This window comes from Pan troglodytes, chromosome 4 (genome assembly GCF_028858775.2).
Source record: "Pan troglodytes isolate AG18354 chromosome 4, NHGRI_mPanTro3-v2.0_pri, whole genome shotgun sequence".
In the NCBI taxonomy this organism is placed as follows: Eukaryota; Metazoa; Chordata; class Mammalia; order Primates; family Hominidae; genus Pan; species Pan troglodytes.
The window spans coordinates 117,120,537-117,145,709 of record NC_072402.2 but is presented as its reverse complement, the minus strand read 5'-3'; the positions used below and the strand labels follow the sequence as shown (position 1 = coordinate 117,145,709).

At 40.1% G+C, this 25,173-nt stretch overlaps 1 protein-coding gene across 8 annotated transcripts in view; it reads right to left on the bottom strand.

The window, feature by feature from the left end:
- TNFAIP8 (TNF alpha induced protein 8) overlaps positions 1–25,173 on the bottom strand; it is a 183,902-nt gene that overhangs the window by 50,211 nt on the left and 108,518 nt on the right. For 5 of the 8 annotated variants that reach the window (XM_003950604.5, XM_063810601.1, XM_003950605.5 and 2 more), the window contains exon 2: positions 2,414–4,199. The exons of 2 other annotated variants lie outside the window; for them this stretch is intronic. In XM_003950604.5, coding sequence (XP_003950653.1) covers positions 3,634–4,199 — 566 coding nt within the window. In that variant the 3' untranslated portion in view covers positions 2,414–3,633. Of the gene's footprint in view, positions 1–2,413; positions 4,200–6,847; positions 8,621–25,173 lie in introns of those variants that run through there. One more of the 8 variants, XM_016953670.4, reaches the window with a different exon arrangement.

Here is a 25,173-nt window from a genome sequence, read left to right as displayed (position 1 = left end):
TTTTTTTTTTTTTTTTTGAGACAGGGTTTTGTTCTTGTTGCCCAGGCTGCAGTGCAGTGGTACAATCTCAGCTCACTGCAACCTCTGCCTCCCAGGTTCCAGCGATTCTCCTGCCTTAGCCTCCCAAGTAGCTGGGATTACAGGTGCCTGCCACCACATCTGGCTAATCTTGTGTATTTTTAGTAGCAGTGGGGTTTCACCACGTTGGCCAGGCTGGTGTTGAACTCCTCACCTCAAGTGATCCTCCCACCTCCACCTCCCAAAGTTCTGGGCTTACAAGCATAAGCCACCGCACCCACCCCATGCTTTACTCTTAAACTAATTTTGAGTTGTACATGAAAGGCCTAATAATCAGAAAAAGGCTATTTTTTAACTTACTTGCTCAAATATTTTGAGCCTCCAAATCTGGAAAATAATGTTGAAGTTTGAAACTGATGCCGTGCCTACTCTAGGGAGCACAGTACTGAACTGCTGCTTCCTTGCTTCTCTTGGTGAATGCACATTGAGTGCCTTGTCATCCTCTGAACCCACCACTGCTAGGGACAGCTGTGGGGGAGGAGCTCACTGCACCTCAGAAGTCAACGTTAAAAGTCATTGTGAGCACCTAGAAGTGAAGTTCCACGAGACAGAAAACTGAGCCACAAGATGCCCCCAAAGTAGGAGTCATGTTGAAAACTTTGAAAAATGTCTTTGTACAAAATCTACACGGATCTTTAGAGAACAGGCCAGACCTGTGCTGACTTAGGTACTGCCTAAAATGTCACTATATGAGGAACCATTTCAGCAGCATACTGCCCACGCTTCTCTGAGCCAAAGATGTTCCTAGCATTGCCTTTAGCCATATCATCTTTAAGTGAAAATAAGATTTTATACATATTCCGGCTGGGACACCTCGGGCACATGTGACCTCAGGAAATTCCTTAACTTCTATTCCCCTAGTTTCCTTATCTATAAGATGGTGAAGACTGTGGCAGAATTAAATGAGTTAATGTGCCCGACACATAATACAAACTACTCTGTGTTAGTTGTCCATTAGTATTATCATCCACTTATCATATCCACTCATAATTTTTGCAGAGAAGCCACCAGCACAAAATAAAATCAATTACAACACAATTTTTTTCAAAACGTGAACAGATACTATTTTATAAAAAGGTTCATAGGACCCCCAAATTAGTATTAACTCGGCTCAGATTTATCTACCCTAAGCACGTGGGGATTCTTCCCAGCTCCCACGCTCCTTGCCACCCTAAATGCTCAAGGGGAGTCCTATTGTATTAGAAATGAACTTGCTAATCACGACTTTGGACCTGATCCAAGGCATGCTTTTCAGGCACAGCACTGGTAAGGAGATGGGTCCCCTCCAGAAAATGCTGAGAAATGGTAGCAAACAGGATTCCCTCCTTCGGTCTACTCCTCACTGCCTTCCCTCTGTGGGAGATGAAGCATTGCTCCCCCAATCCCATGCACATTTGATTGCTAGCCTGCTGGCACAACCCTATGATCCAGTGTGTCCAGAGAGATCCACATTTCTCCCTCCGTACATTTTCTCTCTCTGGTTGGTCCTGTCTATAGCTACAGATGAGCAAGAAGCATCCATGGACTGCCCAGGGCTTTCGTTTCCCATACCTCTGCTGTGTGAGATCTGGAGAACAGAACACATCCAGTCAGTAGCTCACACCCCCCATCACATTCTCAGCCTTCACATGTGAGGAAAACAGCTGGTCAAGGAAGGCTGCTGAATTCCATTTATAAGCTACTTAGCAAGTTATGAAGCTAGAAGGGTCATTTCTGTAGTCACTGTGTTATTGTTACAGCATATACTGATCACCTACTGGCTGTAGGAAGTGAGAATGATACTTTCAGTTCAAATCTTAGTGTCAGGATTTAATATCAAACAGGAAGAAACTCTACACCTTTGCTGCTTGTCTTAGCCAAGCAAATGAGGGTGTCAGAGAAACTGACCACCCTCTCTAGGCTGAAATGGGTTAGAGCAGATCTCAACTTCTGGAATTTTTAGTTGTGGAACCTTTCCTGGTAAACTATTATTTTAATGTCAATATTCTGGGAGGCAGGCAAATTTAAGGCAAGAGAGTACACTAAATCATAGGCACAGTGGCTCACACCTGTAATCCCAACACTTTCGGAGGCCGAGGCAGGCAGATCATTTGAAGTCAGGAGTTCAAGACCAGCCTGGGCAACATGGTGAAACCCCATCTCGACTAAAAATACAAAAATTAGCTGGGTGTGGTGGTGCATGCCTGTAATCCCAGCTACTTGGGAGGCAGAGGCAGGAGAATCGCTTGAACCTGGGAGGCAGAGGTTGCAGTGAGCCAAAATCATGCCACTGCATTCTAGCCTAGACAACAGAGCGAGACTCCAAAAAAAAAAAAAAAAAAAATCATAGACACAGTGACAATGGAAATATTTATTGCTGGTGGTTGGGTCTGTCATTTCCTAGAGGACATAGCTGGCCAGCAGATTTTCATTTCTTTTTTACAAAATAAACAAATGCCTACTTTATTATTTATACACAGAAAATTATATAGAAACACCACACAAACTGCTTGAAATACAAATATTCTTTGGTTTACTTATCAAAGTAAAAAATAACAAAAATCTTATCAGTTAAATAAAAAAGTGACATTCTTTATCAAACCTTCTTAAACACTGAAATGCACTCATTTTTATGCTCATGTTCTTTAGCAATATCATTTCTCCCCTTTTGCCCCTCATTCCCCTAAATTGTTTCAATGAGTTCATCTGTAGAATGAAGACTGTTACCTTTCTTAATGCTACTTACTTTTTATTATCTCAATATCAAGACCAATCTAGATTTTTTTGTCTCTTACATGTGAAATGGATGTAAAAAATGGAAAATTCACCATCACTTTTTAAGATAATATAAAAGAAGCCCTAAGCAAGCATTTCAAGGCAATGACATACCATTACATTTCTGAAAAATTTAAGTATCATTGGTACTTAAAAGGAGAACTCAATTCCAGAAGCATATTCTTATATTGGACATTATTCATAATAGCTAATATAGTTCATTTCCACAGTACTGATTTCAGATAAGCCATTTTTTTTTCCTGAGGGTTGACTACCTCAGACTTAAATCCTGAATGTCGATGACTCAATCTTAACAAAACAGTCAGCTGTAGACATGAAAATTGAATTGTTTCAAAAGGAGCAATGATAGCAAGAGAAAGTTCTTGGCATTTTAAGAAAAGTACATATACATAGCAAGAAATGAAAGTAAATCAAAATACATAGCTTTGTACATGTTAGAAATATCCAATGTGCCACCAACACAACAACTGCCCTATTAAAAAGTCCTCAGGTCTGGAGACATCTGTATTTTTCTTTGTATAACTACATTTGCATTACCCAACCACATATCTCTCCCATGGTCTGTTACCCGTTAGGAAGCTTTTAACCAGAATTTTTGGCAATATGCTTTTCTTCAAATAAAACAAGCCTTCAAATAAATCATTATGTCTGACAACTGAATTGGGCAAAGTCTTTCTGAAATATGTGTAATCTTTAGAAAATTCTTCTTTTTTCCTTCATAAATCAGCAGTGCTCCATCTTCAAATAAATCATGATCAGTCACAATCTTAACTCATGTGCTCATATGTTCTCTTCATCCAACATTTTGTTGATACCATCACATAGTTTTTGTAAGTGGGGTTTAAAATTCCCAAAAGGATTATACAAGGCAGCCAAAAATTCACAATCTGAAAAATGATCAAAGACATTATTAACTCGTCCATGTGACTTGGCAGTGAGGTGACGCTGAATGATTTGGTGCAGCATCTCTCTGCATTCATTTAACAGCCTGGATAACACATTCCGGTCAAAGGTATAATCCACCTGATGGAAACTGACCACGGTCATAGCAAGCTGATGAACTTTCTTCTTAAATTTCTCCATCAGTGCTAGCTCATCTTGATTAAACTGATTATTCCTATAAAGAATGGCCAGCTTGATGACTGTCTTGATGAGGTTCTTGATGATCTTCTCTGCCTCCTTCTTGTTTTGGGTGTACTCCCTGGTCACTCTGTAGAGCTCATCCAGCACCTCACTACTTGTGTCGTCTATTAAGGTGGTGGCAATGGATTTGGACACCATTTTACCCAAGATCTTCTTTTGTGCCTGAACGGCCAGGTTTTTGGAATTAAACACATCTGTGGCCACTAAAAAAAAAAAAAGAGAGGAAAAGAATTAACAATTAGTAAATATCAGCAAGTGAAGCGAACTAAAAACAGGTATTTGGGAGCCCTTTTTTTCCTCATTTTCCCACCATTTGTGGTTTGTCTTACATCTACTGACATTAGTCTCTGTTCAGAAAAGAATTTTTGGCTGGGTGGAGTGGCTCACACCTGTAATCCCAACACTTTGGGAGACTGAGGTGGGCAGACCACTTGAGATCAGGAGTTTGAGACCAGCCTGGCCTACATGGGCGTGGTGGTGGGCACCTATAATCCCAGCTACTCAGGAGGCTGAGGCAGAAGAATCGCTTGAACCCAGGAGGCGGAGGTTGCAGTGAGCTGAGATTGCTCCACTGCACTCCAGCCTGGGTGACACAGCGAGACTCTGTCTCAAAACCAAAAAAAAATACAAAATCAACTCTACACCTGTCATCTGGGCAACAGCAACCACAAGCGATTTAAAAGAAATTCATTTAAATGGAAGAAGAACAAATGGCAAAGCCATAATATTGAGTAAAATGGCAGATTAAGCAAATCAAAAGGAAAGCCTTGTTTTATAATCCGGTTGCAAAAAGTCAAATTTCCCAAGACATTGGCCAGTGCCTACCAATTTGGCTGTCCTAAGTACCTTGAATTTCAGCCTCCAGAAGTCGAGTGTTGGAAAGAAGTGCTCCTTGGAGAGCTCATTGTCACTTGCTATTTCTGATGAATGGCCATTGTTCACTTTACATTTTTATACATTTTGGGGAAATAACCTTTTTCATGAGCTAATGAAATGTGCTACATGAAAAATATACTTTGAAAAAGCTGTTGCTTAGAGTTTACTTTCGGAATTATAACTTCTGACAGATGTTTACAATATACATAATAATGGCTATACATATTAAATATTAAACAGACACTATATGTAATCTTCCCAGCTTAGAGCTGGTCAAGTGAAAATGCTCAATAAATGTTTATTCTCCAAATCAAGTTTACTTTTCTTCTACCACAATTTTCCCCACTCCATGCATGTAGCAATTTTTTTTTTTTTTTGAGACGGAGTTTCACTCTTTTTGCCCAGGCTGGAGTGCAATGGCGTGATCTTGGCTCACTGCAACCTCCACCTCCCGGGTTCAAGTGATTCTCACAACTCAGTCTCCAGAGTAGCTGGGATTATAGGCGCCCTCCACCATGCCCGGCTAATTGTGTATTTTCAGTAGAGACGGGGTTTCACCATGTTGGCCAGGCTGGTCTCGAACTCCTGGCCTCAGGTAATCTGCCCACCTCAGCCTCCCAAAGTGCTGGGATTACAGGCATGAGCCACCGCACCTGGCCCATTTCTCTCGCTTCTCCTAAGGCTTAAGAACTGCAGTTCTTTGGGTGTCTACTCCATCTCTGAGTCGAGTGGCAACTGTTCTCTCCATATATGCCAGTGTTTAAGCCTAGGCCTGGGTATCAGAAAGCAGTCATTTGGTAATGAAAGATAAAAAGTTTAAAAATACAGATACATACAAATGAGTCAAGGCATCAATGATTATATAAGATTATTTCTAGTTTGGATAGGCTAGCATCATTAGGAAGCAAAAAGGCAGCTGCTTCAAAATCCAGACTGGGAGGACATATAGGAAGAGTGACTCCCTTAATCCAGAACTGCCATGTTGGATTTAAAATTGGGGAAAGGCGGGGTGTGGTGGCTCACACCTGAAATCCCAGCACATTGGCAGGCCAAGGTAGGGAGAGGATCACTTGAGCCCAGGAGTTTGACACCAGCCTGGGCAACATAGCAAAACCCCATTGCAACAAAAAACTACAAAAAAAAAAAAAAAAAATTAGCCAGGTGTGGTGGCGTGCACCTGTAGTCCCAGTTACTAGGCAGTTGGAGGTGGGAGAATAATCTGAGCCTGGGAAGTTGAGGCTGCAGTGAGCAGTGACTGCACTACTGCACTCCAGCCTGGGCAACAAAGTGAGACCCTGTCTCAGAAAAAATTAAAATTAAATAAAATTGAGGAAAAGAAGAACCAAATTAGATTTGAAATTTGGACCAAAGTAGTTCGTGGTATATAGTAGAGGTAGCTGCAAAATGGTTCCTTATGACCTGAACATCATTTATAAATATACAGTGCCATACATCCACTCAAAGAATGTCTTGATTGAATAAGAAAGGGTCCCCTCACAAATGTCGAAATTTAAACTTCTGAAACATGAACTGAAACTGCAGAAGAACTAAAATATATTTTGAAAAAGAGGAGGAAAGTGAAAATGTGTGAGAAACAGCCAACTTTATGGAGAAGTTTCCTTCATTTAATGTTTTATGTTTTTATCATTTAAGCAGAAATCTGTTTCTATTCCTATTCTTCAATGATTTGCAAAAGAGTATAAAGATTAATTCACACTAAAGAATTTATGTCAAAAGAAATGGCATCCATGTAGCTAACAGTATCACATTAAAACCAGGGACCATATTTCATCTTAGAAATCCTGATATAGACCTCAAAAAAAATCAATAAACTTGATTTATATAGGGATACCCAACCATTTTCAGCTACTCAGCAAATAACCAGGATTTCAGTAATATATTTCATATAAAGTTGAAATGTTATTGTGTTTTTTTTTAATGTTTTAGAACATGGCACAGTCAACAAATATCTTACCTGGGATTTACTACAAGTCTATCAGTTGGACATACTTTATGTTGTGAAATATTGAAACCAGAGGGAGAGGTATTCATAAGATTTCTCCTTTATCCAAGACTGGACTTTCATGTTTACACCTCTTCTCAGCTACTTTTCTGATTAAATCTCAATATCCCATTTAACTTCAAACATGGAAAACAAAAACTCTATGATACAGCACTTCAACTTCCTGCAAGAGAGTGTGTAACAGGCAAATCTACTGCCAACTAAGCAAGATCATTCCCCATTTACTGGTAATCAAGTATGAATCAAGATAGAGAAGTTGATCTCTGAGGCTTTCATATTTGTCCTAGAGGAACTTCAAACCCCGCTCCAGAAACACAGCAGCTGTGTCACACTTTCCTTTTATTTTTTGGGTTATTCCAGTGAAGTCGTCTTTTTAAATGAGGTTGAAGCTCCTTGTTCCCCTCCACCATCTGAAGCTCTTTCTCCCCCTCCACCAAGAAGACACGCATGAGTAGATTTATTTTCCAGCATTAGAGAAAGTTTTTTTGGAGCCAACTGGGGCTTGTGGCTGAGAGTCGCTGGCCAGGGATGTGTGGTCTGTGCTCATGAAGTTTGTTTCTTTTTCTTGCAAATTAACTGCTGTTAGCCATTCCTGTGCAGGCTCATTTGTCAGTTCCACATGCTCTACCAGATCCCTTAAAAGTCTCGTGTATCTCAGAGCTAGTCCTGGATCAAGTTTTTCTCCTTCCGTCTATCTTCACCCCTGTGTGATCTCATCCACTCCCACAGCTTCAGATACCACCCATGTGCCAATGACTCCCATAGCCATAATTCAGCCCTGACCTCTCTTCTGGACTCACTTTGTAAGTGCATTCAAGATTTTTCTTTTCCTTGACTATTTTGCAGGCATCTCAAATGTACCATAGGCAAAACTGATCTTTGATTCTCTCCTGCCTCCCTACTAAGTGCTCCTCTTTCACTCTTTATGATCTCAATTAATAGCATCCCTTCCAACCTTTTGCTCAATCAAATCAGAGACCTGGGGATCATCCACCATACCATTCTCTCCCTCACCCAGTCCATTATTAAGTTCTTTCCATTCCACCTTCCTCCTGCATTTCTCTGAATTCTATCCATTTCCCTCCATCTCCACGGACAGCAGCCTAGTCCAAACCCCTTTCCATCTCTTTTCACATATCAGCCAGAGTTTCAAGAAATGAAATTTGCAAATGGGGCCGGGCGCAGTGGCTCACACCTGTAATCCCAGCACTTTAGGAGGATAAGGTGGGAGGATCACTTGAGCCCAGGAGTTTGAGACCAGCCTGGGCAACATAGCAAGACCCTGTCTCTACAAAAAAAAACTTAAAAAAAAAAATAGCTGGGCATGTAGTCCTATTTGCTCAGGGGGCTGAGGTGGGAGGACTGCTCGAGCCCAGGAGTTCAAGGCTACAGAGCTGCAGTGAGCTATAATCATGCCACTGTACTCCAGCCTGGGCGACACAGCAAGGCCCTGTCTCAGAAAAGAAAAGAAAAAAAAAAAGATGCTTCATGTAAGTTCTTTGCTAACTATCACACCTCCTTGTTCCTTAAATCCTCTTCATTTGCCTACATTTTTATTGTCCGCCTCTCCCTACTAGGATTTAAACTCTGAGAGCAAAGATTCTGTATATCATGTTCACTGTGTCATCTTGCAGGCCTAGAGAGTGGCTGGTCCAGAAGCAGCAATCAATTTCCCCTATCTCATCCACAATATACTCAAATACTTCTCTATGAAAACATGTTGGCCTGTAAAACGAGAGTTGTAAATACATTAGTGGGTGTTTTTGTTTGTTGTATTAAAAGGTAGAAAAACAGGTATTTGTTTTACCTCACTAAACATGTGGTTTTTCTTCCCTCTAAGTGCGCTCCAGAGTATGATTTCTCTTACTGTCATCAACCAGTTCTTTTAAAGAGGAGAGATTTGTTGTGCATAATGGGAAAACATCCAAGGACAATAATGCAAATATTTAGAGTAAAAGCAAGGTGTAGTTCTGACTTGAACTGTAGCAGGAGATTAAACACAGGCCCACCTCTACTTCTGGCTGGATCTATGTTTAGACATGTGCCAGAGGGATACCTAAGGCATGTCCTGGGAAGCAACTAAGATGTAAACAGGAGATGTTCCCCAAGGAGAAAGTACTGAAAATATTCATTCAGTTTTTTGCCTCTTAAGATGAATTCACTTGTGTTTGGAAACAGACATGTAAATTGTTCATTAATGAAGAATAATGCTGTATTAAAAAAAAATACAAAGCATTACCACCACATTAAAACTGTTTAAGATTATTTTCTAGAAATAGCGTGTAAATGTTATTTTACATTACTTATCTTACCTCCCTCCCTCTCTGTCTCTGTATCTCCTCCCTTGGCCATTTCAGCAACATTTGCTGTAAGGCAAAGTGATATTTAGGGAATTCTGGCTTTAGCATCAAAATTATAAAGTTAGAGATAAATATGGTAAAAATATACTGACCCAAATATTCAAGAAAAAATATGCTCAGAAGGAAAAAAAAGTCCTTTGTTATTAATACTTATAGTTTTATGAAAATTAACAAAAATGCCCCATAACATAACTACTCCCACTGAGAATTTTCTAATAAAGTACTCAAATCATTTTCTTTACAGTCTTACCAGTTAATACATAATTTTTTCCCCTCAAATCTATTATACTTGGGACTCTTTAACAGTGATGACAACAGATGTACATACATTGCAAATTCTTGCCTAGTTAAAACTCGATCCAGGGTTCCAATATTAGGAAGGATAGAAAAGATAATAATTTGGAAAGCATGTCTGGCTGTTGTCTGTTAATAAAAGTTCTTTAAATAAATATATAAAACCTTAGCTCTCTTGCATCTAAATAATTCTAAATCTAATGGGACTTAGTAAAAAGTCAGCTTTGGTGGTAAGAAAGTGGCCAGAACAAACAACGAACCCTGTCATAAGAAGTCAGCAGGCGAAGAGTTGACCTCCCTACATGGAGATTTGGCAGTGCTCCAGAGAAAAGCAATGAATGCTCGGAGTAGCTAGTGATGTGTCAGTGTCACCAGCTTTCATACTCAAAATCCCAAAGTCAGAAATTCAACAGCATAGAGAAGAAACAACAGAGGGAAAGAGAGAGGGAGAAGGAAGGAAGGAAGGAAAGAGAGGGAGGGAGGGAGGGAGGGAGGGAGACCCAGTAGAAGCAGCACAGATATGAACTCTAAAGGGGGCTGCCCTGGAAGGGTCAGAAGCAACGACCATGGCAGCAAGCTGGAGGCAGTCTTATCACCTAGAGAGAGAAGACAAGTGCCAGGCACCTTAATCCCAAAATTGGCCTTATGCCACACAGATGGAGGCTGTCACACAGAACATAGTCTTGGGAGAATCAATACATCTGAAGTCCTTAACCTGATACGGAATGCACATTTTGGGGTATATGCACATCCCCCCAAGTGGTTAAGAACCAGTGACAGGCACCGTTACAGTGGCAAGCTAAGTCATTCACTCTGTTTCTTATACTCCAGAAAAATACATGCTAACCTTAAAAGGCAACATAGTAAAGAAGACATGTCAGAGAAAATGGTGACTTTGAAATACTCCTCCCCCGCAAAACAAAACAAAACAAAACACTGGGTTCTTTTGACGGGAGTATTAGGAATTGTCTAAGACACTCTTCCAGATTCCCTTTATTTTCCTTCGCTTAGCTATTTTATAACTCTGTAAATTGTAGAAAACTGATAATATTGCAAATGGCTCTTCTACATACAGACACAAATAAAATGTGTTCAGTGGAGCTGCAATTGATTCCTGATTTTCTTGTTTGACTGCTCTTAAGATCCTCCTTGAACCAAATGTAAGAGCTTACTGGTTCCCTCATTAATAAATGAGTTAAGTAAAATCTTCAATATGTGCAATTTGTATTTATATGAGAGTCATGAATTTATCCTCTTAGAAAACATACCTTGTAACACATATTAGAATGTTTTCCACCGAAAACTTTTTTTTTAAAAAGACTGCAGTATGAACCTTTAATGCACTAGTGTTCTTTTTCTGTGGCAACTTATTTCCCCAGGGTCCTGGAAAACTATAGTATACTTATAAAAGTCCAAATACTCTGTAGCTAATGGTTCCATGAACTGCCATACTGCTCAGGGATATTACTGGTACTCGGCTTCCTCATCTGTAAGATGAGTACAATGATCCCCACTTTTTGGAGTTGTTCCAGAGATAAATGGACATGGACCACATAGATGTGTTTCACACAATCCCTGTCACAGAACAGCCTTCTTCATAGGTTAAAGAACACAACAAATTAAACTTCAAATACATTCTGATGCTCTTTAGTACAGAATCACATTTGGCCGAAATTAATTCCTTCTGGTAGTATCATGAACTGAGAAATGCAAAATGCCAGATGGCTGGGTGAAAACAGAGACCTCACATAGTTCAGCTAATAAGGAGTTACATCTTCTCTTTCATAATATTTAAAATATATAACATATTAAAAACTTTCTTTAGAAGGGAATTTCTCTTTTTTTAAGGTGCTTACTTTCTTGTTAGCAATAGATTTAGTACTACGAGGACTCTGATAGTTAAAATAGGGGTATTCTGCCTAGAGAAAACTGGCCTATCACGAACAGAATGAGAGCCTACTACAAGACAAGAGGAGAAGCCTAGTCAACATCCATGAAAAGCTATGCAACAACAGCAAGATGCAAAGGTAATGGGCCAAAAATAAAGCCAAAGTGAAAACCCACAGTTAAAAGCCACAGGGGCTGACAAGGTCACTTTAGAAGTCACAGCGTTCTCATGCAGTTTCTGAAGCCTCCCAGAGAACCAGAGATCCAACAGCAGGGCGTGAAGCCAAGTAAGAACAGCATGGATGGAAACAAAAGGCTCAAAGTCAAGAGTCCCAGGTTGTAAACTTGGGTGCAATTTATCTGAAACACAGTTTTCTCATCTTCTACACTGGAGGTCATTTCAAGTTGGTGTGGCTTAAATGAGATTTAATGACTTATAAATCTGAAAAGATCCAGCAGTGTACTAGGCCATTTCTCCTTACATCCCTTATTTGCCAAATTCGTGGACAAGAAAAATGATGCCTTGAAGAAAACAGGATGAAGCCTTTCCCTCTGTGATCTCAGGCTTTAATTCTGGAATCTCTTCATCATGATTTTGAGTTCAACCGTGTATCTTTTATTCCTGTGGCTTAGTTTTATGACGATTTTGAAAATGTCATTTCCTGAGTTTCAACTCCTCTAACTTCATATCAGACCCCATCTCTGCTCTTTTTCTATTAATTTGCCCCAGGAATCATATGATACCTTCTTTATGGCATAAACTCTGACAAAATATCCCTGCTGCTTCTAGGTTTCTGATACCAGTAATGGAAGAAAGTTTGGTGATGTTAGTATAAAGCAGTATGGTTGGACCTCAAAGACTGTCAGTCTCAAAATATTAGGATAGAGGTTATGGGAAATGAATTTTGTGGTTACCCAAAGTCAGAGCCAGAGGTTTATATCCACAAGACTCATTGGTTGCCCTAGGCAATAATGATTACAGTGATAACAATAATAACAGCAGCCCCCATTTTTTGAATTTGTACTACATTATCCCTGGAACCGCCTAGAACTTGTGTTATCTTACTTTTTTATTTTTTATGTTTTTTTTAAGATGGAGTGTCGCTCTTTTGCCCAGGCTGGAGTGAAATGGCACAATCTCGGCTCAATGCAACCTCCACCCCCCGGCTTCAAGCAACTGTCTTGCCTCAGTCTCCCAAGTAGCTGATTATAGGCACATGCCACCACGCCCAGCTAATTGTTGTATTTTTAGTAGAGACGGGGTTTTGCCATGTTGGCCAGGCTGGTCTCGAACTCCTGACCTCAGGTGATCCACCCGCCTCGGTCTCCCAAAGTGCTAGGATTACAGGCGTGAGCCACCGTGCCGGGCCACGTTATCTTACTGAAGCTTTACGGCAACCCTAGGAAGGAGGTTATTATTATACTCATTTTAGAAATGAGGTGACTGAGGCCCAGAGAAATTAAGTTACTATCTCAAGGTCATACAGTAAGTGGCAGAGATTAACTTGAACTCAGATTATGTCCAACTCCAAGCTGTTACACTATAATACATGAGCTTAAGAAAAGAAGCTTCCTCTTGAAAGTATAGGAAGATCTAATAATGTCTAGCTAAGTGAAGTAAGATGAAAGAAAAGAAAGGGACCAGGTCTCCCTGCAGGGAAGAAACAGACCATAAGGAAGATCAACCCAGCTGGGCTTGAAATAGCTTCCAGGGAAGAACTTGAGCAGTTTATAAGCATTTTAAAATATAACCTAAAACGACAATATAGTTACATTGTTCAAAAGTCAGAATATACAGAATGGAAAAGCTCTTTCTCATCTTTGCCACCCACTGCAGTTCTGACCCTCAACCCTTGCCCTTGCTTCCAAGAGACAACTTAGATTTGTTTTTTTTCTCCCTGCATAACTAAGCAAATACATGAATAGATACTGAGCAGTGCAAAGAAGTCTTCGAGGCTTGCAATTCTTAAGAAATGCAACTTTTGAGTGATGAAAGAATATAAACTGTATATGTGTCCATAATTCCACATAAAACTAGGACATAAAATGGTAAAATGCTGGAGAAATACGGGCTATGACCTTTGTTCCCACACACACATTATCAGTAAGAATCCTTCAGTAAGTGATGAGAAGGTAGCAAGTATGTAAAGTAGGTCTTTATTTAATGGTTGGGGGGCAAGTATTATGATTAGAGTGATTAGATAATTTATCATCCAAAGGGAATACTTTTGGAAACAGTGCTGTTAGTAATTACACCATGACAACAGATCTGTGACTGACCCAGAATGTAAGTGGTCACCCTATTTATGACTAAATAAGAAAGTGTCAAAAATAAGGATTTACCTAAATATTCAAGACCTGAGAAATTTCTTGGCAACCGCCCAAGGGCATTAGCTAGCTTCTCTTACAAACTACATTAAAAAAACAAAACCTTAATTCTTCAATAAGCTAAAGGAGTCTTATGGGGGAAAATTATCTCTAATTAAATAAGTTTGGGAAACAGTGTACACAAAGGTCCCCTTTGGAGATGCACAAAATGCTTTAATAATACTAAAGGCTTTGAGGATTAGTGCAATAAAGAACCATTTTAACTTTGCTTACCCAAGTTTTGCAAATTAATTTCACAAAGGATACCATAACAAATTTGTAGAATAAAGTCAGTGAAAATAATTGGCTAACAAATTAACTAGGGTTCTTGGTATTCCTCTGGAATGAATTCACAATTATCAGATGCAAATAGGGGAGTACAAGACAGGCAGTCAGGTAAACCCAGGCATTATGGTAATTGCAAGCACCGGCTCTAGAGTCAGACTGGGTCAGGGGCCTTGCCCTGCTACTGAGTGCTCATGTGCCTGGAGCAAATTATCTAACCTCTCTATGCCTCAGTTTCCTCATCTGCAAATGGGACTACCAAGAGGATTAAATGAAAGTAATCCATATAAAGTGCTTAGAACAGCACCAAATATAAAATAATTGGGTCAACTGATGTAAGCAATTATTATTATTATTATCATTATTATGATAGATACTGTAAACGTTCTGCTGGTATAGGATGCCACAGGTCTTATGATCAGGTCTTGTGAAAGGAGTGTGGGGAAAAGAGAGAACATAAACCCAAAGACATGAGTCAGTCAACAAAAACTTTTGTTGAGTGTGTATAATGTATAAGATACTGTGGTTTCAAAGATAAATAACACTATCCCTCTTCTCCACTCAAGACTCCCAGGGACTGGTCCGGGGATAGATGAGTACACAGCTAGGCAGAATGCACCATAAATTGTGTAACAGGAACATGTAAAAATGCAATGGTAGCAAAGAGTGGAAACATTAGTTTTTGCTGATGGGGTGATAGAGGGAGGTTAGGTTTGAGGAAAGTTTCACAAAAGGAGATTGACTTCAAGAAAAAGAAGATTCTGCCTTATAGAAATAAATATGATTGTATTTCAGAGCAGATCTGTGGAATTCCTACTGGCTAATTAGGAATTAAAAAATTTTGTTCATCAGTGTACCTATATGTCAGAAACCCAAGGATGTATGTGTGTCCTATGAATTTTAGAAAAAATTGAAACATTATATATAGCTTGTTAAGACCCAGGAAATACTACAAAGATACTCCGTTTTTTGTTCGGTGTTTTTTTTATTTTTTTTGAGACGGAGTCTTGCAGGCTGGAGTACAATGGCGTGATCTTGGCTCACTGCAACCTCCACCTCCCGGGTTCAAGCGATTCTCCTGCCTCAGCCTTCTGAGTAGCTAGGACTGCAGGTGCCCACCACCATGCCCGACTAATTTTGTATTTTTAGTAGAGACGGGGTTTCACCATATTGGCCACTCTGTCCCTGGTAAAAGTCCTCTGGCCAAAGTGCCACCCTTATTGGGAGTATAACCAAGAAATCTTGCCCGGGACCCTGGGACTGCTCACAGGAGTGGACCTTCTTACTACATCCTAGGAAAAAGAGACAGGGGAATGGCCTCTATACTGTGGTATATAGTCTCTGTACTCCGTTTTTTTAATTTTTATTTTTTATTTTTTGAGACAGGGTCTTGCTCTGTCACCCAGCTGGAGGACAGTGGTGCAATCATGGCTCACTGCAGCCTCAACTTCCTGGGCTCAGGTAATCCTCCCACCTCAGCCTCCTGAGCAACAGGAACAACAGGCACACCACCATGCTTGGCTAATTTTTTGTATTTTTTTGGGTAGAGACAGGGTTTCAACATGTTGCCTAGGATGGCCTTGAACCCCTGAGCTCACGCAATCTGCCATCCTTTTCCTCCCAAAGTGCTGGGATTACCAGCGTGAACCACGGCACCCAGCCAATACTTGGTTTTCAAGAAGGCTTTGTTTGGCAGGGAGAGGATAGATATAGCAGGTATCTGAGGAAGAATTCTTAGTGTCATGGGCCGTCCACCACAGAAGTGCCAGAGGCCTCTTAGAAATGGCTAAACCAACGGAATCAGAATCTCCAGGATTGCAGTCTGAGAGCCAGCATCAGGTAGGAAGCACCCTACCTGATTCTGATATATAGTAACGTTGGAACACGCCTGCTCTGAGCTGTACTCCTAGAATGCCGTACTTAAAATTTTCAGACGTACTCTGGCTATAAAGGCATGCTGTGAGTAGATTATGGACAGATTTAATTCCCTCTCAAGATTTTTTTCACAAAAATACAGATGTAAGCTTGTGTAAGGAATACAGATAAAATGTTTCCTAAACAGAGCTCACTATATTAAACATTTTAAAAATTTTGATAAAGTATCCAAGAGAATAGAAAAGTTAGCCCATTGTAGATAATACTGTAAACCAAAGTTTGAACAGAGCCTAACTCTACCGCTAGGCTACAAAATGGCTTTGAAATTAAATTAAAATATCCTACAATTGTTTATACAAAACTGAACTTAGTAAACTATCCTTTGTCTTTTTAAATTAAATGAATCTTCCTTATTTATTATGTTGAATTAGGATACATTAGTCTTTCTAAAGACTTTTCAATTAAGCTGGATTTATTTACATATTTTCTTGAAGACATGAAACCTTTCCACTGTTGATATAATCCAATCATCTACCAGAATGTAGAGGATAATCCTCTCAACAGCTCCGTGATTTTCTACACTTTTCCATTCCTAAATTCTCCCGTCCTGCCAGAGGCCCTGACTCTTGATGAATATTTATATTCATGCAGGGCTTAGAAAACCAGTAACATTTTAAAATCCAGCACACTAGAGTGAAGTTACTGAACCAGACCCACAGCTGGCATCAATGGTCAACACACCCTTTCTGGTTTCATCAGGTTGCTCCTGGCCACATAACAAAGACAAGAAAACTTACAGTTGATTTTTGTATAGTACTCTACAGTTTGCAAGATATTTTCACTAACACTTTTAAATGCATTTCTGGTTTGGTCCTGTTATTACTTAACGCTGGGGGACCCAGATAAGAGAAGCGAGGCTCAGAAGTCAAGTGACTTATCTAAGGGTGCATAAATAGTGGCAGAGCTGAGGCCCATTACTTCTTACTATAGCACACAGCTGCTCTATAAGAAAAGTGAAATTAGGATAATGTTCATTGTTTATAAATTGCCTACCAAATGCCATGAAGCTGCTTGCCAGCTGCAGAATCCCACTTCTTAGAGCCTGCCTGCTCCCCCAGATAAAGCAACTCCTCGAACTAAAAAGGAGCACAGGCCAGCCACAGTGGCTCATGCCTATAATCCCAGCACTTTGGGAGGCTGAGGTGGGCAGATCACCTGAAGTCAGGAGTTTGAGACCAGCCTGGCCAACATGGAGAGACCCCATCTCTACTAAAAATACAAAAAAATTACCCAGGTGTTGTGGTGTATGCCTATGGTCCCAGCTACTCAAGAGGCTGGGCTGGGAGGATTGCTCAAGCCTAGGAGGTTGAGGCTGCAGTGAACTCAGATCACGCCACTCCACTCCAGCCTGAGTGACAGATGAGACCCTGTCTCAAATCAAATCAAATAAAAATAAAACAAATAAAATGAAGGAGCACAGGTCAAACACATCAGGGAACAGAAACTAAAGAAAAGCTATATATCTGCCTTCACCTTCCCCCTTCATCCCTGCCTGAAAGAGTGCTATTGATCCTGTAAAGCTCAATGTAAATGCCGCCCCTTCCAAAAGACTTTTCCAAATCCAATGGCCAGAATAAATCTCTCCTAACCTGCTTTTCTGTCTTGTGAAAGAGTTAAATTCCTCTCTTATCTATTTAGAATCCTTGACAAGTAAGGTACAGGTACATGCCTTTTCATCTCTGTATTCTTCAAAGTGCTTAACACGTGCCCTCCAGCTAGCATGGGGTGCACTAAACCCTATGCTCTAATCTGCCTCCATGGAACCCTTCACTCTCTTTTACAGCAATTCATGAAGATGTATCAGGAAATCAACTCAATTTCTTCTATTTAGAGCTTAATAAATGAATTTATCTGTACTCCATGAATAAACACATAACCCTAAATACGGATACAAACTATCTTTTGTTTTATTTATTTTTAAAAGAGAATGTCTCACTCTGTCATCCAGGTTGGAGTGCAGTAGCCAGATCATAACTTACTGCAACCTTGAACTCCTGGGCTCAAGAGATCCTCCACCTTAGCCTCCTGAGTAGCTAGGATTGCAGGCGCACACCACCATGCCAGGCTCTCTTTGTAAAGATGAGTTATCACTATGTTGGCCAGGCTGGTCTCAAACTCCCGGGCTCAAGTGATCCTCCTGTCTCAGCCTCCCAAAGCACTGGGATTACAGGCGTGAACCACTGCGCCCAGCCACCTTTTGCTTTAAAGGGGAGGAAGCTGTGTAAAAGAAATGCATTTTCATTTTTTTAATCTATTGCTTTTCTTCCCTGCCCTTTGCCAAAACATACAGAATAACCAGCTACTTTTGTTTGGAGAAGTGACCATATTTAGTTAACTCAATCCTTACAGCAAATGTTCTGGAATCTTCCATGCAAAGATCCCAAACCCATCTGTTTGAATATTTTAGGAGCAGTAACCTCTTGGCCTCAGCTTGGGCATCTCTCAAATATGCATCTTGGCACAACCTCTCAACATTCTTGTCACAATTTTTCCTCAATAACTGTATCCAAATGTTGTTAGTCAGGCATTTTATAGCCATGTTAATGTCAGGAGGCTAGATCCAGTTAAAGGTAAACAAAGAGTAAGATGGAATTTGCTAGGCTTTAATGTAAACTATCTCATTTTAAACATCAAGACACTCTGAAGCTCTGAAATTCTAGGAAAAAAAAACCCAGAGTTCTATAGAAGCAGTATTGCTCACCACCAGCACAGCATTTATATTCTCTGTGAAGTGGTTGTTACCCCTTTCTAACCTTTCCTCTCCGCATGCTCAGGCATCCCTGTTTTATTTAGATCAGGATGCCTTGCAGAAGTTGTAACCTGGATATCATATTATTTGGCCCATCCAGGATTGTACTTTAGGATTAGTGCTCCATGTTAGAAAATTGGGAAATTTAGCTTCAACATGTGTGTGTCTGATTTTCTTCGAACAATCAGATCTGACCAAATGGGCCCACGTTCTCACATGACAACAATGGATTTGAGCTAAATTATGGCTGCCTCCTTTAGAAGACTACCCTTTCCAGCTTACCACATCCCTCCTGGCCATCTACACATTTCTGTTCATTTCCTGGGTTCTGTAGGCATTTGCGTAGGTAATCACTGCCTTACAGAAATAAATGTGATTATATTTCAGTGGAACAACTCCTACTGGGTAGTCAGGAATTAAAAATCTGGCCCAGCAGTGTACCCGTATGTTGGAAACTGAGGGGCATGTGTGGGGTCTATGGATTTGTGAAATAATTTAAACACAACTTATATGAGGTTCTAAGGAGGGGTTTGCAAGGTGAAGTGGTGGGAAGGTTAAGAGTGATCATGATTTGTTTTCATAACACTTGTTCATAGACTTCAGGAAGCTACATTTGAGTACCAAAATCTCCTTATTTCTATAGAATGTGTCAACTAAGTCACAGAGCAGTGGTAAATTTGCCAAATTTATAATGATCCCAGGAGAAAACTGAACTTGGATTCTCCATACCAGTTTGGAGCTCTACACAGTCAAGAGCCTTATGGCAGAAAAACTTTCCCCCATTCATTCCCTCATTCTTTCTCCAACAAATTTTTATTTTTATTTTTATTTTTTACTTCTTATTTAATTATTTATTTGAGACAGGGTCTCACTCTGTTGCCCAGGCTGGAGTGCAATGTCACTCTGACCTCCTAAGCTCAAGTGATCCCTTCACCTCAGCCTCCTAAGTAGCTGGGACCACATGTGCATGCCACTATGCTTGGTTAATCTTTGCATTTTCTGGTAGAGACAGGGTCTCGCTATGTTGCCCAGGCTGGTCTCAAACTCTTGGCCTCAAGCAATCCTCCTGTCTTGGCCTCCCAAAGTGCTGGATTACTGGATGAGCCACCACGCCCAGCCTCATTCAATACACTTTTATTTTATTAAGCAACTGTTATGTGCCAGGCAAAGTGCCTACTCTCAGGAAGCACAGATTCTAGGACACCTAATACATAAACAAACAAACAAACATATATAAATACGTCAAGCAGCAATATAGGCTAAAAGAAAAGTGAAATGTGTGTATGGGAGGGGGAACTATGTTATTTTATCTAGGGTACTTGATGTACTTGGGGAAGGCCTTTCCGAAAAGGTGACATTTGAGCAGAGGCATGAAGGAATCAAGGGGGACCTGTCTTGAGTTGGTGAAGTCTCCCACAGTCCCTCCCAAATATCACCTTCCAAATATCAGGAAGTCCTCATTGACCGTCCATTCAGAAATGCTCTATCCTGTCTCTAACTGCTGTTGGAAACTGCTTATCATACGTTTGTTTCCGTACTCCCTGAAAGTAAATCCTAGTGATTGGTTACAATTTATTGTTTATTCCTTGCAATAAATGACCAATTAATCTTTAATATGTATCTGCTGGATTAAAAGCATTCTCAGGTTGTTTCTGGGGGAGCAGAAAGACGGGGGGGTGGGAAGACAATGAATACTGATTTTTATAAAACAACCGAAATAAGAGGCTACAAATAAATAACATTAGATTTAATTATATTTCAAATACTCTTACATATGAAATAAAAATTCCAATGCAGTCCTTTCGAAAAAGTTTATTTTTGCCGGGTGCAGTGGCTCACACCTGTAATCCCAGCACTTTGGGAGGCTGAGGTGGGCGGATCACCTGAGGTGATAGAGAGCAGTTCGAGACCAGCCTGGCCAGCATGGTGAAAGCCCATCTCTACTAAAAATACAAAAATTAGCCAGCTGTGGTGGCACATGCCTGTAATCCTAGCTACTCAGGAGGCTAAGGTGGGAGAATCTCTTGAAGCCGGGACGGGGAGGTTGCAGTGAGCCGAGATTGCACCACTGCACTCCAGTCTGGGCAACACAGCAAGATTCCATCTCAAAAAAAAAACAAAAAAGAAAATTTAAGTTTATATGTATTTTTTCATTTTAATTTCAGTGTTCTTTGGGTGGAAAGTGTTTATTCTAAATGCGTCATTTCATCACTAAAGATAGGCATCCAAAAAGTCATCTGATAACATTTGGAACTGGCAAAAACTACTGAATAACCCACACTTTGAAAAATAATAATTGTTTTTAGTACAAATGTTGGTTCAAGATTTTTAAAAAGTCATATTCTTTAGGTTTAAGTCATAAGAAAAAGGCAGAAACTCTACCTTTCTTTGCTGGTTTGCTACGAAAGAAAAAAAGCTGAAGATTAACTAAGGATATAATCCTTACTTTAAGATCCTAAATTGAACATTTTGCCTCTATTGAAATTGGCAAACTTAAAATTATATTTAAAATTTAATAGAGCCTCCCAAAAGTTACAAAGACAAATTGTTTTATTAAAATAATTATATAATCCGTTGATGTTGATGACATATACTTGCTATATTAAACTCATTTTCCACTTGAAGAAAATAACTAAAAAGATCATTATAGTCGTTCCCTGGTAAGAATTGAAAAACGTTTTCCAAAATATACGAACTTGCTGTCTTGAAGATTAATTACTTCTCTAATGGTTAATATCTGGGTAAAATAAACTTCGGCAAGTAACATAACACAACCAATCAATGTTATAAGTAGTTGCAAAATAAAATAAATTTCTTCTCTAAAATACTTGAGCAGCCCCCACCTTTCGTAGCTGTGTCTTTTCAGCTACTCACTCGTTACTCTAAAACAAAGTCCACCACTCCACATCCCACCTTTTCTATCATGGGTCCTATTTTAAGAGATAGAAGAAGCCGTGGAGACCACAGGAAGAAAAACAGAGGCCTAGAGGTTAATGTAGGGATCACAACATGACCCCCATTAATTCCCAATCACTTGCTGCCCTGTGGAAAGGTGCTTTCTGTTGGGATTATGAAAAGCAGTAAATAGCAATTCCTCCATCTGAAGCAACGCTTACAAACTTTTGGCAGGCAACATGTTTTGGCTGGGCCCTCATAGTGTTTTTTTCTTTTTCTAATTAAGATAAAATTCATATCACATAAAATTCACCACTGTAAGCATTTAAAAAATCTACAATTCAGTGGTTTTTACTATATTCACAATGTTGTGCAACTATTACTACTATCTAACTCCAGGACATGTCCATCACCCCCAAAATTGGCCCCCAAAAGGTTCTAAGTTTTATTTCTGTAATTAGTATTTTAAAAAACTTGTAGAAGTTGGGAACTTTCAATAAAAATTCACATTTCTGGCTTCTCAGAAAAAAATCTGATCTTCTGGCAATACTGAGGGAGGAGAGTGGGAAACACAGGGTCCTCTCCAATTAGCCCCCCGGCCATTCCAGCACTTGGGTAATTTCCTGGCTCCTGTAGGGATATGCCCTAGCTACCCCACACTGAAATGATCAGGGGCTCAAACCATTCTGAATCACTTTGCAGAGAGCCTTGAGTATAAGATGCAAAGAGCTACAGCCCTCTGTTCCCTGCGCTGGCAACCAAGCTGAGCTAGAAGGCGTCCAACTCTGACTCTTCAACGGGACCCCCTGGGCTTCTGCCAACTTCTTACTCACCTTTCTCTCAAAATGTTACCTTCTCCATCCCAGGATCTTTGCTGGAATCTCTCTTCCCCTGAAAAGTCATGCTGTATCTACGTGAGGAACATCCTAACCCACTTGCCTTGTTTTCTATTTACTATCGGTACAGGTTGAGCATCTCAAATTTGAAAATCCAAAATCCAAAATATGCCAAAATTGGAAAGTTTTTGAGAGCTGATATGGCACTCACTAAAACAAAATGCTCATTGGAGCATTTCAGATTTCAGATTTTTGGATATAGGACGCTCAACCAGTAAGTATAATGCAAATATTCCAAAATCTGAAAAAAAAAATCCAAAATCTAAAACACTTCAGTCCCAAGCATTTTGGATAAGCGATACGCTACCTGTATTTTACTTTAACTTATGGTTACTTAATGTATTTGTATTAAAAAAATTAATTCACATAAAAGGAAACCCTATATATTATGTGAATGGAAACTGATACTCCCCTAAATATATCATTAAAAATCATTAAAAAATGTTTAAAACCATAAGAAATAATTCAATGAGGAAAAAAACACCAATACTATTAGTTTCTAGCCAGATATTGTTGCCTGCCAAAGGCTATGAATCCCCATCTACCTACATGGCACAAAAAGAGGTAAGCTTCTGTGAGGTGGCAGAGATCACATAGCCCAAAACGCAGGCATTCTCCGTGAATGATGTCAAGGACTCCAAGGACACTGAAAAGGAACTAATTTTTTTGTGATATGATTGAAGATGATTTAATACTATACCTGGGACCTCCTAAAATCAGTCACTGTACTACCAGTGGCATACGTACCATATTTGGGAAACAACCACACGTCCAGTCTTCCAAAGCTTCATGCCAATCCCTTCCGTCTCAACAGTTCTGCCTCAAAGATCTCAGCCACAGACAGCCCTTCTGAAACCTCTCTAACCCCCATGTAATATGTACTTTCTTGTATGCATGTTAACTCCTCTAGACTGAAAACTACTCAACAGCAGCAACAGGTCTTCCACATTGCATACTCCTCCTCTGGTGAAGGTACCAGTATTAACTTATCCCTAGTCACTTTCCCATTGTATGCCTGTCTTGACGTCCCGGTGAGGAAAGTTTTGAAGTGACTTTTTAGAATTCCAAACAAGCTTCTAAATGAACTGAATGAAAAATGTCTTAGTACATGAAGTGCCTAACATAGGGAAAATATCTGCATCTCTTCACTCTCTCTTACATTTTGGGGTAAGAGTAATTTTACTATTGGGAAGTCATTCTTGGTGTACTAACAAGAGCTATCCCACATACGGCAGTTTTTATCTTATAGGAAAGTCAGTGTGGCCAGCAGGCTGTTGAAAAGGGGTTGGGTATGGTTATTAAGCTTTGTGTCTGGGGTGGATGAAGGGACTGAGTGTCTTCTGTAATGACTTCAGGTGTCATACATGCCCAAGAAGAATCCAGTCACACTACCAAGGTCAGCATGGTAGAGATATAGGACAAAGATCATAAAAAATACATGCAGTGTTAACTAACATAACTTTATTATTTATTTATTTTATTTTTGAGATGGAGTCTCAATCTTTCACCTAGGCTGGAGTGCAGTGGCGCCATCTTGGCTCACTGCAACCTCTGCCTCCCAGGTTCAAGCGATTCTCCTGCCTCAGCCTCCCGAGTAGCTGGGATTACAGGTGCGCGCCACCATGCCTGGCTAATTTTTGTATATTTTAGGAGAGATGGGGTTTCACCATGTTGACCAGTCTGGTCTCGAACTCCTGACCTCAGGTGATCCTCCTGCCTCAGTTTCCCAAAGTGCTGGGATTACAGGCATGAGCCATAGTGCCCAGCCACTAACATAATTTTTTTAAAAAATGTTAAGATACAATTTATGATGGTCAACTTGTATTTTTATGGTATGTGGGCTACTTTTTCTAAAAGAATGGAGCCTTTATAAAATCTGCACACATAGTGGTGTCCATTTAACAAAGCTAGGAGTTTATTTTACTTAGTCAAATGATTAGCAAGGTTTACGGTCATATCTTTGTTCTTGGAAAATATTGTATTATTGACCATATCTAGCTGTTATTTTATATAAGTTCTTATAAATAATAAACTCTAAAACATCATTTCTATGAAGAAAGACAACCTATTTTATTGAACTTTTCTTCTTGATGTGATTTCTAGTATTCTTTTTTTTTTTTTTTTTTGAGACAGGGTCTAACTCTGTTGCTAAGCTGGAGTGAAGTGGCACGATCTCTGCTCACCACAACCTCCATCTTCCAGGCTTAGGTGATCCACCTCAGCCTTCTGAGTAGCTAGTACTACAGGTGTGCCACCACAGTTGGCTAATTTAAAAAAAATTTTTTTTGTGGAGATGGGTTTTTTTTTTTTTTGAGATGGAGTCTTGCTCTGTCGCCCAGGCTGGTGTGCCATGGCGCGATCTCGGCTCACTGCAAGCTCCGCCTCCCGGGTTCACGCCATTCTCCTGCCTCAGCCTCTTGAGTAGCTGGAACTATAGGCGCCCGCCACCACGCCTGGCTAATTTTTTGTATTTTTAGCAGAGACGGGGTTTCACTGTGTTAGCCAGGATGGTCTAGATCTCCTGACTTTATGATCTGCCCGCTTCGGCCTCCCAAAGTGATGGGATTACAGGTGTGAGCCACCACGCCCGGCCGAGATGGGGTTTTGCCA